This window comes from Monocercomonoides exilis (genome assembly GCF_001643675.1).
Source record: "Monocercomonoides exilis strain PA203 chromosome Unknown scaffold43-869231, whole genome shotgun sequence".
Classification (NCBI taxonomy): Eukaryota; Preaxostyla; order Oxymonadida; family Polymastigidae; genus Monocercomonoides; species Monocercomonoides exilis.
The window spans coordinates 261,900-279,005 of NW_027150588.1; the positions used below are offsets into that span (position 1 = coordinate 261,900).

At 35.8% G+C, this 17,106-nt stretch overlaps 4 protein-coding genes across 4 annotated transcripts; 2 read left to right on the top strand and 2 right to left on the bottom strand.

The window, feature by feature from the left end:
• Positions 1–702: 702 nt before the first annotated feature.
• MONOS_7629 (putative FKBP-type peptidyl-prolyl cis-trans isomerase) lies at positions 703–2,724 on the bottom strand. Its single transcript, XM_067877971.1, has 5 exons — positions 2,500–2,724; positions 2,345–2,447; positions 2,260–2,270; positions 1,212–2,162; positions 703–1,019 (listed from the first exon to the last, which is right to left on the bottom strand). The coding sequence occupies exons 1-5, from the start codon at positions 2,683–2,685 to the stop codon at positions 981–983; spliced, it is 1,290 nt and encodes a 429-aa protein (XP_067722077.1). The 5' UTR covers positions 2,686–2,724; the 3' UTR covers positions 703–980.
• A 3,646-nt stretch (positions 2,725–6,370) lies between these two features.
• Positions 6,371–7,179, top strand: MONOS_14244 (putative TM2 domain; the record flags this gene model as incomplete). The annotated part of the gene is made up of 2 exons (XM_067867029.1): positions 6,371–6,917; positions 6,972–7,179. The coding sequence occupies one exon, from the start codon at positions 6,371–6,373 to the stop codon at positions 6,905–6,907; it is 537 nt and encodes a 178-aa protein (XP_067722078.1). The 3' UTR covers positions 6,908–6,917; positions 6,972–7,179.
• Positions 7,180–7,396: 217 nt separating this feature from the next.
• On the top strand, positions 7,397–12,207 carry MONOS_14245 (uncharacterized protein). The gene is made up of 2 exons (XM_067867030.1): positions 7,397–10,603; positions 10,751–12,207. The coding sequence occupies exons 1-2, from the start codon at positions 7,465–7,467 to the stop codon at positions 11,563–11,565; spliced, it is 3,954 nt and encodes a 1,317-aa protein (XP_067722079.1). The 5' UTR covers positions 7,397–7,464; the 3' UTR covers positions 11,566–12,207.
• A 396-nt stretch (positions 12,208–12,603) lies between these two features.
• On the bottom strand, positions 12,604–17,079 carry MONOS_14246 (putative rab9 effector protein; the record flags this gene model as incomplete). The annotated part of the gene is made up of 4 exons (XM_067867031.1): positions 12,604–15,973; positions 16,104–16,491; positions 16,558–16,851; positions 16,929–17,079. The coding sequence occupies 4 exons, from the start codon at positions 17,077–17,079 to the stop codon at positions 12,604–12,606; spliced, it is 4,203 nt and encodes a 1,400-aa protein (XP_067722080.1).
• Positions 17,080–17,106: the final 27 nt, after the last annotated feature.

Consider the following 17,106-nt stretch of genomic DNA (forward strand, 5'->3'; position numbering starts at 1 on the left):
TGTATGTCATCTCTATGGTCAAAGCAAATATGGTCATTATTTATTCAGAAATTGAAATTTTTTCAGAAATGTCTAAATTTCTCTTTTGTTTTTAAATTATTTGAAAAAGAAAATAGAATGCTTTTTGTCTTTTGTCTTTTGTTTCCTTTTTAATTTGTTGTAATTCTTATGTTTTTATTTTGTTAGTCAAAAACAAATTTTCTGTTGATATTCGATTATTCAAAATGAATCGTCATTTTTCATTTCTATGTAGATTTCATTTTTATTTCTAAGCAACATATTTTCTTTCTTTTTTTGTATGTCATGTTTTTGTGAAACCATTCTTGCAATTATTTGAAGCAATTGTCTTGCAAATTTTGTCTTTTTACGAATTGTCAATAATTTTTTAAATCATTTTTTTTTATAAATTTTTATTTGATAAAGTCATCATGTAAACTCATGATTCAAATAAATGAGGTTTTTTTTTTCAATTTTTTTCTTTTCTTCTTTTTTCTGTTTTTTATTTGCTGAAATTATCTTTCCAAGTCGTTGTTCTGTGTGTAAGTCAATATGCGTGCAAGCAACGCTTTTTGTTTGATCTCTGTTGATCCGATGGTTGTGTTCAGTGCATTTATCTGGAACATTATCCAATATTCGTTTATTCATGCATGGACTCATGAGTTTGAAGATTTTGACTTTTATGTAAGTTTGTTCACAAAAAAATTTTTTTTGCTTTCTTTTCCTTTTTCTTTTTTAAATTAATTTTCATAATAGAATATAATAAGCTTGTTGAAAGAAAGAGTTAAAATGAGAAAATTGTATTGTGATTACGCAAAATAGAAAAAAATCTTAATGTTACAATTATCAATTTGATAGAATAAGAATTTAAAAAAAATACATGGATTTGGATATGAAAGCAAGCGCGAGCAATAAAAATACCACTAATTACACGCAAATGAAAGGAGCAATCCAATTGAACAGTAGATGCACTGGAAATGCGCTTATAACTCAAATGATTCACCGTCTTCACCACCCGTGTACTTAATGATTGGTAATTAAATGAAAATAATAAAAAAATTTTTCAAATATGTTCACATTTAAGAAAATAGTTGAAAGAATTAGAAAAAATTGAACATTGAAAGATTAAATAAAATAAAATAAAAGCAAATATTGAAAAAAATATTTGCAGAATCTCATATTTCTCTGTTATATCAAAAAAAAAGAGATCAAACCTTAAAATTAAGCAATCTTGAGCCATCTGGCTGCAGCTCTCCCATCTCTTCAAGTCTCTTTCTCTTCTTTTGCTGCTCCTCTTTCTGCTTCCGAAGTCTTTCTCTCTCTTTCTCACGCTCTTTTTCTCTTTCCTGTCTCTTTGAAAGAGCCTTTGGAAGTGCATGTTGTGTCTTAATAAGATATGCTTTCTTCTTTTCCTCAATCAGCTTAAGCTTTTCTTGCTTTATTTTAGCTTTCTCTTCTCTTCTTGCCTTCTTTTCTTCTTCCTTTGCAAGTCGCGCTGCTTTCTCATCTTCCGTCTCTTCCTCGTTTTCACTTTTCTTCGCCTTCTTCTTTCCATCCTCTTCTTCTTCTTCATTATCTGCCTCTTCATCTTCATCTTCCTCATCATACTTCTTCAAGTCTTCCTCGCTCAGACCCATCTCTTTCAGATCTTTGTCGAGCATCATCTGCAGCAGCTTCTTTTTGTTCTTCAGAATAGACCATAGCTGATGATACTTCTCCTCTCTCTGTGCTCTTCTATTGATGTCGTACTCACCCCACTTCGACTTTGCTACTTCTTCTGCAATAAGTTTCTCTCTGTCCTCTTTAGAATACCCTTCATACCCAGCTTGCTCCAACTCATCGTCCATCCATTTGTATGGCATCCAGATTCTGCGTGGTTCTCTTTTTGTAGGCTTCTTTGGTGGATCTTCGCCTTTCTTCCTTGCTTCTTCAACCTTCTTTTCCCATCTTTCAATGTCATCATCATAACGATCTTCCGCTTCATTCACTTTATCGAGTTTCTTTTTGTAATATGCTGAATAGTTCCGAGGGTAATGATCCAAAAGTTCAATGTCAATAGCGATGGACACAAATCCTGGGATATTTGTAGCACCTCGCAAGCCATACCCAAGAGATGGAGGAATGTACAGTCTTCGTTTCTCTCCCACGCACATTCCATTTAATCCCTATAAATGTTAAGAAGTTTTGAAAATTATTATTTAATTTAAAAAGCAGTGATAAAATGCATTTGCAAATTTAAAATAAAAGATTGAAAAGTCACACTCTTTCAACTCCTTTGATCAATTGTTTATTATTTTTTTAAAAAGTCATATAAATCTCTTTGTGAAAAATACTAATAATTTCAAACCTTCTATGGTTTCATTGTATCCAGTTCTGAATATATAAGATTCTGTTTCATTTGTGCCTTCAATGATCTTTCTGTTCGAAAACAAAGACAAGTTCCATGCAATCTGAAAAAAAATACCATAAATAAGCAATAACAAAAAGAAGTTTAAATTGAACCTCGACTTCATCATATGGTTTAACTGGTCGAGGGCAAGGTGGAACTTTTTGAAGAATTCCAACTTGAAGACTAGATGGAGGTTTTCTCTTACCTGAAGGCGTTTTAGAACTTACACCTCTCTTGGTTTCTGCAGAAAATGAAATTTCAGTTAAAAGGAATATAAAGAAAAATGGTAGCTTCCTCATTTAGTAAAAAACGAAGAAATGAGTCTGTCCTTGATCAAATGCCATTATATATCCAAAAAAGTTAATATTTTAAAAGGATAATAAACTATTATCCACAAAAAAACTGTTATAAAAAAGATGCACTATTTTTTGTATAAACCAAAAAAATAACAGAAATTTGAAGAAAGAGATATTTCATAATATTTTTGTCTTCAAGAAAATAAAATAACATTTGTTTTTTTTTTCATTTCAAGCCATGTAATTTGCAGTGAAGACATCAAATAACATTTTCTCTATTCTCGACAATCTCTGAAAAGCGGATAAAGGTAACTTTTTCAACAAAATAATTGAAAATTTTTATTTAAATTCTTTCTGCAAAATTTTCTGGTTACAACGAAAATTGAATATTTTCTTCAAATTTTCCTTCCAACTCACCAAATTTTACCAGCATGCAAATTAATGGCAATGCTTCTTTTTCCACACTTGTAAATTTGGTGAGTTAGAATGAAAAACCGATGAATATATATTTCGCATAAAATATAGGACATCGCACAAAATACACCATTTATTATTCAAATTTGGTCAACTAATTATTCGAAATTGGTCAACTAATTATTCGAAATTAATAAACTAATTATTCAAAATTGTTAAACTAATTATTCCAAATTGTTAAACTTATTATTCGAAATTGGTAAACTTCTTATTCAAAATTGTTAAACTTTTTATTCGAAATTGTTAAACTTATTATTCGAAATTGGTAAACTTCTTATTCAAAATTAATAAAATTCAGTATTTTTTACAAAAATATTTTTTGATATAATATGATCACTGGCTGATTGTCAGAAAGTGATTAAAATTTTTTGTTTTTTCATTATCAATAAAAAGGATGAAAAATTGAACCCCGATTTTTATTATTTGTGAATAAACATGAAATTTTCTGATTTTTCAGAAAAAAATCATCATTCATGAAATCGGATAATTTTTCAAATGAATTCATCTCCTATTGTTAGATTGTGAATTATTAAATTGAAAATTTTTATAAAATAAAAATTCAAGTGTTGGAAACAAAAATTATTCAAATTTGAAATTATCCATTTGAATTCAATAATAATTCTTCGTTTGTTTTTTATTGTTCATCTGAATAAACTTTAATTAAAATTCCTTTTCTTGATTGAATTATCCCTAGTTTATCGATGCGAGGTGAAATAATTCAAAAATTATCCTATTTCCATAATGATGATTTTTTTCTGAAAAATCAGAAAATTTCATGTTTATTCACAAATAATAAAAATCGGGGTTCAATTTTTCATCCTTTTTATTGATAATGAAAAAACAAAAAATTTTAATCACTTTCTGACAATCAGCCAGTGATCATATTATATCAAAAAATATTTTTGTAAAAAATACTGAATTTTATTAATTTTGAATAAGAAGTTTACCAATTTCGAATAATAAGTTTAACAATTTCGAATAAAAAGTTTAACAATTTTGAATAAGAAGTTTACCAATTTCGAATAATAAGTTTAACAATTTGGAATAATTAGTTTATTATTTTCGAATAATTAGTTGACCAATTTCGAATAATAAGTTTACCAAATTTGAATAATAAATGGTGTACCGTTCAAGATCGATTTCACAATAACTGCAAGAGGAATAATTCTGACAAATTTCTTCAAAATATATCTCATCAATACAAACTCATTTGATTAACGAGACTTTTTAAACTTCCTATTTTATGCTCAGAAAAAAATAATTATTTAAATTTCAAAGAAATAGGATTTTGAGTTTACTAGAGATTTAAATAAAATTTTTCTCTGAGCACAAATGAAGCTATTTTGAAAGTCTCGTATGTCTAATAAGTTTGCATTAATGAGATGTGTTTTGAGGAAAATTAACAGAATTATTCCTCTTGCAGTTATTGTGAAATAGATCTTGTCCGGTATTTTGTGCGATGTCCGGTTATTTATGTGATATCTGTATTCATCAGTTTTTCACAAGAAAATTTAGCTAAAAAATTTTTTTCAAAAAAAAAATTATAATCATTTACATGTTACTGATAATGCAATTTTTCACTTTTAACTTTATTTTAAAATGGAGGTGTTTGTAAATATTTGCGTGATTCTTTCTGAAAAGTCACAAATGTTTAATTTCCAAATAAATCAAAAATTTCATATTTTGCTCAAAATTTTGTTTTCACAAGCCAAACTTCATTTAAATGGTATCTATTTCTCGATAATGCTATTTCAAACATTCTTGAGGAGATTTGTGAGCTGAAACAGAAATTTGAGCAAAATATGAAATTTTTGATTTATTTGAAAATTAAACATTTGTGACTTTTTAAAAAGAATCACCCATATTTTAGGGTTTTGTTAATTTGGGTCAAAATATTTTGCTTCAAGCTTTTTCATTAAAAAACTATGGACTTTTCATTGACTTTTTTATTTCAAAAATACAATAAAAAAGAGTCCATTTTTTGACATTTGTGTGATGTTGTAAAACTTTGTGTTTTAATTTCAACGATTCCTGTTTACGGATATGAAAATCAAATTTATTTTGAGATCTGAGAAAGTGAAATAAAGTTATGAGTGAAGCAGTTTTTTCGTGCTTTGTGCAAAAAAAGCTTGAAAGTCCGTATTTTTCCCCATTTGTCTTAATTTTTTTGTAAAGTTCCTTATGTTTGATTTACAAATAAAATGAGAATTACATTTTTCGATCAAATTTCTGTTCCCACACACCAAATTTAACTGTTATTAAAACAAAATTTTGATTATGTTATTATTTCCATTCTTGAAAATTTTCGTGAGTGGGAACAGAAATTTGATCGGTATATGAAATTTTTTCTTTATTTGAGAATTAAACAAAAGGAACTTTTCAAAAAAATTCAGACATTTGGAGAAAAATTATTCATTCAAAAGAAAAAAACTCGATAATTGTATAAAAAAACGATGTTTGAGAATGCATACATGAAAACACTATATTTGAAAGGAATAATAACTTGACTGTGTTCATTTAACAGTATTCAAAATGAATTCCAAATGCGAAAATTTTGATTGAAAAAATATGAAAGAAAAAATAATCACCATATTTTTCAATCCAACAGTCTCAACTTTGTGAGATATGTGTGCTATTTTTTTTTTTTTTTTAATGTCATATTTTTTTTTACTTAAAAAAATATCGGTTCAAATATTTCTATTGAATATAACAAATAAAATTTGAAAAGAAAAAATGCTCATAAAAGACATTTTTATCTTTATTTCATTTGTAACATTTCCTTTGAAGAACAATTATCATTCTTTTTCTCTCTTGAATTCATTAATTCTAACCAAAAACAAACAATCTTTGATAAAACAACACACCGAGAAAAGTTGTTACTTCAAAAATGATCACCAATGTTCGAAAAATATGCCAGGTTAATTGTCTTGAATAAAAAAAAAATTGACGATTCTGTTTGATGAAATAAATTTGTGGTAGGTAGAAATCGATATCTGCTTTCTCTTCCTATCTCTCTCTTTCTTTCTTTTTTTGTTTATTTTCAAAAATTAATTTATTTATTTGATAACAAAAGATAACGATGGATGTGAATATTTTCCATCTGTTTGTAAGCGTAAAGTTTTTCTCACCATTAAAAATAATTTTTTTATTTTCTTTTTTCTTCGAACAGAAGAAAAAAATAGATCAATTATAACCTTTATAAAAACATACACAAATGAATGCAAGCCAGGTGAGGAATAGCCAGCCAGTTCGTTATCCGTTCCAGAATGCGGCTCCAATGCAACAAGTGTATGTTCCAGGACAACCGGTGATGATACGGCAAACGTATGCCGTGCCCCAATACATTGTACCTCCGTTGTTTGATCCAAGAACATACGCAAACATCCAATGGTCTGATTCAATTTCCAATACCGTTTCGGGGGGTATTCCAGCTTGGGGAAAAGGTCAGTTTGATTCATCGTTCACTCTTTATGCTTGGTTTGCATGCTTATTGGGATTTTCTGGAATGCATCGAGTGTATCTTGGAGACTTTGTGATGGGAGCTATATATTGCTTAACGACAGGTTTATGTGGAATTGGGCAGTTGATCGATTTATGCATGCTTGCTCAAATGGTAGATGATAGAAATACCGAGATTATGAATGCAGTTCGTTACAAAGCTACTGCTCAGGCTAATTTCATGCCCCAAACTTATCAGCGTGCTGGACAACCTGTTATTCAAAATCCTGTTCAATACAAAAATTTTGCTTAGGATATTTATTGTATATTTTTGCAATTATCTTTCAATTTACGTTTTATTTTTGATTTACAATTAGGTTTTGTAGATTTGAAGATAATTGTCATTTTTAGAGAGATACTTTTAATAATTTGTTTGTGTATAGGTATTCATTTGAATACAAACTTCTTCTTTTTACTTATTGCAATTTTTAATTTATCAATATCTGTAAATTTGAAGAGTTTTTGTTTGAGAAAGACATGTCATTTGTCGCAGCTAACAGTTTTAACAATAGAAAGCTTTATAAGTTGCAACCATCGTCAATTATTCTTTTTAACTTTATGCAATTGAAGAATCATTTTTTGTATTTTTAAGATATGAAATTAGAATTCAATTTTTCAGGTATATATTTTTAATCAATACATTTTTTATGATGTTGCCAACATATTAATTTCTTGCTCTAAGTCGTAAGAACAATTATTGGTATGCCATTTTAACAAATATCAATTGATCGTTAACCATTATAGCAATTTTCTATATCCAAATATTTATTTTTCTTTTTCAAGAAGTCACTCCTCATTTATACGAGCAAAATGTTAATGAGTAAAAAGAATTATCACATTATATGCGCAAATGTTGCTTTCGGCAACATTCATTTAATATTTTTATTTGCTGCTCTTGTGGTTGTTTCGCAATCTTCAAATGAAAACCTGATTAAATCTATAAGAAAAGTACCTTCATCAGGATCTCCTCCGTATCGCCGTCAAGGTGCCATATTTGAAATGCCATTTGGTTCAACAGATAAAGAGATACTGCTTGCTTGTGGAATTAACGATTTAAATGCTTATAAAACTCCAATATATAAGTATTCATTTAGAGATTCTATTCATTCATGGGGAAGAATAGAAGTTAATGGAGTTGGAGATACACCTGAATGTGGATGGTTTGCTCATTTTTCAACAAAGAGTAAACTTTACATATGGGGAGGTGAAGGTCCTGATGGATTTTACAATGACATGTGGATTTTTGATTATAAAAGAAAGACTTGGACGCAGGAAGTACAATTGGATGCTCCATCAGCAAGAAATATGCTGTTTTATACAATGAATCCTGGAAATAATCCTGATGAAAATGGAGTATTTTTCATTTTCGGAGGAAGAAGCGCATCTGGAGCACTTAATGACTTATGGAAATATGAGTTGTCAACAGGCTCATGGACAGAATTAATACCAGATGAATTATCTCCAGAGAATAATAAGCCAACTCCGCGATATGGAGGAGCTGCTCACTATTTTGACGAAAGCATATACATAACTGGAGGTTATCCTGTGAATGAAGATGAAGTCGATAATTTAAAAATTTATAGATTTGATTTAAATACAAACATATGGAGTGTTATAACTATCCCTGACATCACTTCTGATCGCAATGAAGTTGGATTTTATTCTGTTAACGGTGAATTGTTCATTTATAGTGGAGTAAATTATCCTGGAGGAGAGCGTTCTAATTTAAAAGAGCTTCTAAGGATAAAATTTGAAGATGATACTGCAAAATGTCGGAAGTATGACCTTTCAAGCTTAGATGGAGTTGAATATGCGAGACGTTCTCCTGCATTTATTGCAGTCAATGACAAAATAAACAACGATGATGTAATTGTTTGCTATGTATTCGGGGGTCTCGGTGATGAGCTTGTGCAAGGCGATCTCATTAGCATTGTGGTACCAAAGGAATTTAGCAGTTCTGACCCTTGGATCTTAAGCCAGGAAACAACTGTGATTGAAGAGCTTCCTCCTCTTCGTGCATGGCATAAGTCTGTGAGTCTCTTGGGGAAAATGTGGGTGTATGGAGGGATGGGAGAAGGAGACATGTGGTATCAGTCACAGGTGCCAATGGATGATCTGTATTCATTTGACTACAAAACGCAAGTGTGGAAGAAGCACGAAGGAACCGGAGAGCATCCAGCATTATATGACTATTCGATTGTGGAACAGTCGAGTCGCTTGTTTCTGTTTGGAGGATTCCGTTCTGAAACAATAATGGAAGACCCGACTCCTCGAAATGACATCTGGGAGTACTCAACCAAACTCAATGAGTGGTCTAAAATCGAACCAACGACGTCTCTTCGTCCCTCTCCCCGTTCTGGAGCAGCTGCAGCAGTTATTGGCAAATGGATATATTATGTGGGAGGACGACTTGAAGACGATACAGTGACCAATGAGGTGTGGAGATTTTCTCTTGTCACATACGAGTGGAGACAAATGAAGGTGTACTACTCGCCAAACATCGAGATTGGGGGCAGTGCGTTTGAGGATCTGACATTTGACCCGAATGCTCAGGGCACCGTTCCTGCGGGTGATGACTCGCCCGCCCAGTTGCAGAAGAGAGAGGGGATGTCGATGGTGAGAAAGGATGTGTGGAAAGACGGAGTGGAGTATCAAGTGCTTGTCATTGCTGGCGGCGTGAAACTCAACAAAGACCCTACGCTTGTCATTGATGTTCTTCTGATTCCTCCGTCATTCGACGCAGAAGAGGGAAAGACGCCCGAAGATTCGGATCCAGAGGCATTCAAAGTGTATGTTGGCGATCCTGTGATGTTGGATCCTGAAGTAATCGTTGAGCACCCGTTCAAGTACGGAGGCATGGTGGCGATAGGCGACCAGTGCTTTATTTCTTTTGGAGGATCTGACGAAGGCCACAGTTCGGATATCTTCCACAAAGTGGATGTGAAGGACTTGAAAAATGTCAAGTGCAGTTACTACAAAGGAGGAAATGGAGAACCTGTGCTTCCGTTTTTGAGTGGAGGAACTGTGCAATATTACCAGCGTCAGCTGTATGCGTTCGGAGGCAATCTTATGGCGAATGCATGCCCGACATTAAACCAATATCATAACGAAATGATTGTGATCGATTTGTCTGAACAAGACTTCTCATGCTCGCCAGGAACAAAACACATTGAAAGCAACAATGCTTGTGAACCTTGCCCCATTGGCACATTTTCGTGGAGGTACAACTTGAATTATGACTGCACACAATGCTATGCAGGCTCTGCAAATGCATTTGAAGGAGGATCATCTGGCTACCATTGCATCGCATGCCCATTTGGCACATACAACAGCGAAACAGGCAAAGGGCAGTGCACAATTTGTGAGGAAACGCAGTATTGTCCCATTGCCTCTGCTGCAAACAATGGCACAGCTCCAAAGAAGACTCGTGAAACAGACGTCCAGCCAGAGCTGTACCAGGTGAGAGACAACGACTCAATGCTCATTCTGATCTGCTGCTATGCAGCGTTCTTTTTCGTGGGTGTTGTTGTGGCCTTGATCATTGTGTGCTGCCCGTGCCGAGTGTATTTGTACAAAGTGGATCTTTACTCAGGCGAACACGACGACGACTTCGATCCAGAGACACAGGCTGCCCCCAAAACACTCCGAAAGACGCGTGTCGGTGGCTTCGTGTCGATCGTGTTCATCTTTTTTGCCATCGGAGCAGCGGCAAGTGTGCTGGGCGACTACATCATCAACAACCGCTTTGAGACGAAGTCTGTGATTGCAGCTGCAATGGAGCCTGATCTGAATGTGACAGGGATGCCAATGAATAGATTTGAGACATTAATTACAATGAAGGATTACTGCGGAGAGTGTGTGGAAGGGGTTTCTGATGTGAGTGTGGAAACTGACTGGGGAACTTGCAGCGACGAGTTATCAATTGATATCAATAACGTATTTGAATATCGTGTGCTTCAATATTTTTATTTTATTTTATTTTATTTTATTTATTAACTTGTATGAAATATGAAAAATTTTAAATAATCTCAACATCCTTTCATCACTTGAATGCAAAATTCATGTAATATATCTTTTTTGAACACTTATATTACAGGAGATGGAAAAGCATACAACTTCACCCCACAATGCCGACAGTCGCCGTCTGGAAACATGATGATGGACAAAGTTACTGACTGCCTCATACGGCTGAAGGGAGATCAATCAGTCATTTACTTCCCAACAGATGGCTCGTCTCCTTATTTGAATATCACTTCTCACTCAGAATCTGCTCACGCATATGCGTTTCTGGCAGATGTGACGCTGGACACAGGGATCAAGCACGAGAAGAAGGCGAGCAACGATGTTTCCCTCTCGTCGAAGCAGATGATTGCTGTCTCCAGCACAGGAAAGCCCTTCAAAGGAACCGTACCGACGATATTTGAAGTGACAGCTATCCCTTCGATCTTCATCGACCCCGACAACAACAAGACGACGGGGTATCAGGTGATCTCGTCCTCCACCACGCTCGGCTCTGTGGCCTCTGAAGACCAGCTGAATATCATCTACGGGATGATGGTGCGGCTGGTGTTCAAGCAGGAGACGAGCATTGTGCGGACGACATTCACAGTGAGACAGTCTGTGACGTCCTTTTTGGCGAATCTGATGTCTACGGCGATGGGCTACATGGGCATATTTGGGATATTTGTGGGGGTGCTGGACTTCATCACGACGAGAGACTTTCCTTGCTCAACGAAGATGCGCATGATGATGTATGGAACAAACGATCTGTTTGTTAAAAAGAAGAAGGAGAAAGGCGGAGTTGCTTCGTCCAGTACGGACGAGGAAGGAAGGAAAGTGAATCCATACGGCATCCACAAACCAAGGGAAATTGAGTTGATGGACGCGAAGGGGGAGAAAAACACAGAGTAAACACCCTTCCCTCATCAACTCATAACAATATTTTATTAAAAGTTTTCATTTCGGCATTATAATTTTCTTACACTTTTACAATTGTTTATTTTATTTCGTTATGATTGTTTTTTTTCCCCCCACTTTCAATGCTGACTGTAATTTGTTTTTTTGGTATTTTGTTTATGTATTTTCCATAATATCCATTTTTATTGCTGATGTATGTTCATCTTGGGAATATACATGTGGAGCGATTTTGAATCTGTCAAATTGTCATTATCTTTTCTTCCCCTTCTATCTATGTATGTTCGTTCTATAGTTGTTTTATCCTTTTCCAACTTCCATTTTTGTTGAAAGCTGCAAATATAAAGAATATAATTTTGTTTATTTTATCTTAATTTCTTAATTTCATTTGGATAATATCTTATTTTAAAGATTTTATAATTGAAAATGTTTGAAGTTTTCAACTGACAAGCAATTCTATGTTTTTGAAGGAGCTTTAATCTGCAACCATTTTATTCTTGCAGATTATTGCAAATTTCCTAAACTCTGACATTTCATTTGGATTATGTATTTTTTTTTTTTTTTACAATTTTTTGTCTATGTTTTAATTTTCATCTTTCAAACAATAAAATATGAGTTCACTCTAAACTTAAACAAAAATTTTTGAACTGTTGAAAAACCTTCCAACAAAATATCTTGGAAAATTTGCAATTAATCTAAACATTTCCAACAATTCTTTTATTTAAATTACACATGACTTGTGTGCAAAATACATAAATATGAAACATACACTTTTTTTGAAAAAAAAACAATTACATCCCTTATTAAAAACTCCACAAAAAAATCCTTCTTCCAAAAATAAAAAAATAACTTGAAAAAGATAATTTACCGGTTCATATTAAAAATTCTCCTTTCCCAGCAAGGGCTAGTGGCTCAATTGGATAGAGCACCTGACTACGGATCAGGAGGTTGCAGGTTCAAGTCCTGCCTAGCTCGTTTCTTTTACATTCATTTTTCATCAAAATGTTGTATTTGCAAAATGAGAATAATATCTGTTCACTTTATGATTCCAATTTTTTTCGCGTTTTCAGACCATCCAACGTACATCTGTAATAGTCTTGTTTGATTTAGCTCCTTCAACTTTTGAATAGCTTCGTTGAGGTTATCTTGATTTATCTCTTCCATTAATAATTTGTTACACAACATTTTTAACCTTGCGTCATTAAACTGAACGGCTTTCGCATGTAGTTCAATAATGGCAATTGGATTGTTAGAATTTGGAGGAGATGCATTTTTTAATGTCAGAGTTTCAGAGCAATCTTTTTCATCTCTTTCATCATCTTCGCATGCTGACATTTGCTTCGATTTAATTGATTGTATTTCTTCACAATTTGTTTCTTCTTCTATCAAAGCTTCCATTTTTGCAAGTTCAACTTCCCAAATTTCTTCTTCTTCTTCAAAATCCTCATTCCCTTCCATTTTCGCTTCAACCTCATTGCCTTCAGCAGCAGTACTAAAAGTGCTATTTTCTTCTCCAATTTCCTTTTCCTTTTTCATCTCCCTCAGCTTGTTCCACCTCAGTACGCTCTTCAACAAAGTTCGCTCCGTCTCCAATCTCCACACAAAAATCGGAGGTATCAGCCAGTCTGTGTATAAATAGCCAAACAAAGCTGCTGTCCCTTCCTTCGACAGGCCCAGCGGCTGCGTACGCTCTTTCACAGCAGCCTCGCGTGTGCGGATGAGATGCTTCAAACGAGATATCAGATCTTTCACCTCCTTCGTCTTCACTGGCTGAGGAGGTGATGTGAATCCCACTGAAGCCGCTGGATAAGAAGCATGCTGAGAAGATCTCGGAGATTTCATCGGTGAAATAGCAGAGTTCAGTTCAGCTGCATTCTTGTGTGAAGGAGAGCTGCTCTTCTGTGAGCCGACGCTCAGTGAATCAGCCTCCTTCTGTCGCTTCAACTTCCACAGTGCAAGTGTCTCGTCTCTCTCCTTCAGCGCCAGCCACTCTTTTCTCAGCGCGGCAAGCGCAGTTGGATCTTCTCTGTGTGTCAGCGACGGCTTCAGCCATTCCGCCCGCCCAGTCAGCAACCAGCTGTGGCAGAGCAGCAGGCGGTGCCCGTCTGCATTCAGCACACAGTCACAGGTCTCTTCGTCTCCCATGATTGACAGCAGGTTGACACCCAACGAAGACACACCAATAGACGCAAGAGACGAAGGGACAAGAGTCTCCTTCAGGAGAAGTCGCTGGGAAAGGGACAGTGTGTGGCTTTTGCTGTCAGACGAAGGAGAAGACTCAGTTTCAGACTGAGAAGAGGAAGATGAGGAAGAAGTTTCTTCTGCGTCTTTGGATTCACTAAGTTTTGTGGAGCATTCAGAGCAGTTAGAATATTGATTTGGAGTTGATTCAACTAGTGACGAAGAAATCTGTTGAGGTGTTGAAAGGTTATAAAATGCGATATGGCCCGAAGAAGAAATGACTGATGGAGATGAAGACGATGAAGAAGAAGAGAATGACAATCGAGATGGAGACAAAGCGGATGAAGGTGCAGATAATGACGGATTAGAAGTTGCTAGTGGAGTATGGAAGTCAGCTGCAGATGAAGAGAGTGAAGCATCAGATGTCAGAGAAGGATGAAGAGGTGTGCTGAGCGCCGAATGAAGAGCATCAGGTATCTTCTTTGTTTCAGAGGATGCGCAGGACAACAAATCCGAAGGAGCCCCCGGAGAAAATGTGTCATTATTACAATTGCCATCAGCATTCTCTGATCTCATCTCCACAAGCTCGAATGACAGAGTGGGTGGTGTGGCCAGTGTGCTCTTTGTGGTGGCTGTCTGCAAGGAGCGGTTGAGAACAGGCACAGCCGTCTGAGACTCATTCACAGACAGAAACGAGTCAGCAGACGAAAAGCCATTCCCTTTTTCTTCTTCACTCACATTCTTCTCTTCGCTTTGGGTGTTTGTATTATCAGAGCTTCCATCGCTGTCGCATTCAGCTGGCTTTTTGACTGATTTTTCATTCGGAAGATGCGCAAGTGGAATTACTTCAGATTTTTCACTCGTTTCATCAACAGATGCGATGATGTACTCATCCTGGGTGCTGACCGAAGTTCCGTCTTCTGTTGCATAAGACGGCTGGCTTCCTTTTCTTCCAATAGCAATTGGATCTCCAGCTGTCACTGTTGTGTGTGCTTTTGCCTCGTCAAACACGCTGCAAGAAACTTTCCCAGTCGAATTGTCTTCACCCTGAATCTGACTGCTTCCAGTCTTTGAGGGATGTTTTTTAGCTTTCAGGTGCTCTGCTTCATCTGCTTGCCAAGTGTGTGACGGAGAGCCCATTTTTTGAGAGAAATTGACTGAAAAAGGTTGAAACGAACTGAACTCAGGGAAAGACAGTGGAATCTGAGAAGAAGGCTTGCGATATGTTTGTGTTGAGTACAAATTGGAGGAAGTGGCAGCTGGATGTTGTGAAGGATACAATTCAACAGGCAACATGGTGTCAGGTACAGATGAATGAATCGCGCTGAGCAAACTTGGTGGAACAGCAGGCAGAGTGAAAGAGTGTGTGATGTCGCATCCATCAGACAAAACAGACGAGGAAGTGAGCTTTTCAAAGCTGAGCGCAGTTCCCATCTGAAGAGGAGGGCTCTCACGGCTGTTTCGCGATGAATTGTTGAATGGAGAGGAAGAAAGAGAAGGAGGCAAGCTGCTGAGAACAGACTGTTGTGAAGAAGGAGCGGAGGAAGAGGAGAGCGAGTCATTTGTCTGAGTGCACGATGGGAAAGCAGATAGTGGAATGCTCAGCGGTGGAGTGGGTGGCTTCCGCTGATGGGTTGACTCTATCTTTTCTGTGCTTGTCAGAGTGTTGAATGCAGCAGAATCTTCAGAAGGTGTTTGAAGTGAAGGAGAAGAAGTCAGATTTGGAACACTGCCATCTCCAGAAAACACGGAAAATTTGGTGGTCGGCTCCAAATAGCTGTATATCTTGTCAGAAGAGGCAGAGTAGATAAAACTAGCCGAGGACTTGGCGTTTGCCAGCTCTGCTCGTTTGGCCTCTTGCTTGGTGAGGCGGCGATAAAGTTGCGCGAGGATGATTGATTTGATGCCAGGCACAACACTGTTTGGCGAGACAAAACGATGCGTATGGACATTCTGCCCGGAACTAGAACTCACATCATCATGTTGCTTTCCATCTGCTTTGTTGCTGGGCTCGTCTATATCTTCTGTGTCCTCTCCATCAACAGCTGGCGGAAGCTTCACTTCTTCCCAACCTGCTCTGCCCAGCCGCTCTTCAACTAATGCACACACCCCGTGGCTCTTCCAGTACAAAGGCAGAAGATACACATCACCATCACACAGCAGCGTATCTGCTCCTCCGTGAATGAACAGACAGTCGTCCACAATTCCGCTTACATGGCCGGATCTAACAGTGAAGCACATGAAAATGAGATGGTTAGAAGAAGAGGAAAATAAAAAGAAGGAAACAAAAAATAGACAAATGATACAAAATCATAAAAAATAAAAATGCTGCAGTGTAATACGATTTATTAAACCTTTGTGATGGAAAACTTCCCATTGCAATTACAGGGCTCCAGACGTTAGTTTTTATGTTGTATTCCCAAAGATCATTCATCTTCTTCTCACTTTGTCCTCCAAACAAATACAATCTGCTGTTGTATGCAACAAGTGAGTGGGAAAAACGACGACATGGAATACTTCCTTTAGTAATAATCTTTGTCCACGCCATTGTTGGCAGATGAAGGCGATACATTGCTTCAGAAACTGCCTTGTAATTTAAAAGGGATCGTTGTTCCACTAATGAGCCTCCAAAAACAAACATGTCATCATCAACAAGAGCTGCAGCATGCATGTACATGGGCGGTGGTATGTTTGGATCATTCGTACAATTTCCATATTTTGCATTAGTCCATTTGCGTTCATCTGATAACAATAAAAAAAGAAAACAAAAATAAGATTGCGAAAAAATTGCTAAAAATCAACACATACAGAGATTAAAAAGATGAAGGTCATTAAAAAGTACTTTTTCTTGGCTATGGCCACCGAAAATCACAAGGTTTTCTTTCCAAGCAACTGCAGAATGCGAACTTCTTGGCTGAGGAGGTGTTCCAGAACCACGAATTTGCGTACATGTTCCATCACACAAATTATAATCCCAAAGCTCGTTTATCCTCACAGCAAAATCCTTTCCTCCAAAAATATATTGATGACAACCAAATAAAGTCGATGTGTGAGAATATCTTCTTGTTGGCTTAGCCGTTTGACATACAGCCTCCCCAGTTTCTATTTCACATATAGATTTATTATTTTATTTTTTTAAAATGAAAGCAGGGGTAAATATATTATTATACATTTCACACTTGGATCAATATCAAGCATAACATTAGGATTCTTTCCAAGGCCTCCATGCAAATGAATAACACCATTATACGCAACAGCAGTATGACTATTAAATGAAGTAATGGTATGTTTTGGATGCACTATTTTCCATTGCGGAATAGTCGAATGCATCCAATTTTTTTAAAACAATGATCAATA

Coding starts and splice junctions, on each gene's coding strand:
- MONOS_7629 (XM_067877971.1), bottom strand. CDS start 2,685: ATGAGGAAGCTACCATTTTTCTTTATATTCCTTTTAACTGAAATTTCA. Junction 2,448..2,499: donor AACCATATGATGAAGTCGAG/GTTCAATTTAAA, acceptor ATTTTTTTTCAG/ATTGCATGGAACTTGTCTTT. Junction 1,020..1,211: donor CAAGATTGCTTAATTTTAAG/GTTTGATCTCTT, acceptor CCAATCATTAAG/TACACGGGTGGTGAAGACGG.
- MONOS_14245 (XM_067867030.1), top strand. CDS start 7,465: ATGTTAATGAGTAAAAAGAATTATCACATTATATGCGCAAATGTTGCT. Junction 10,604..10,750: donor CAATAACGTATTTGAATATC/GTGTGCTTCAAT, acceptor CTTATATTACAG/GAGATGGAAAAGCATACAAC.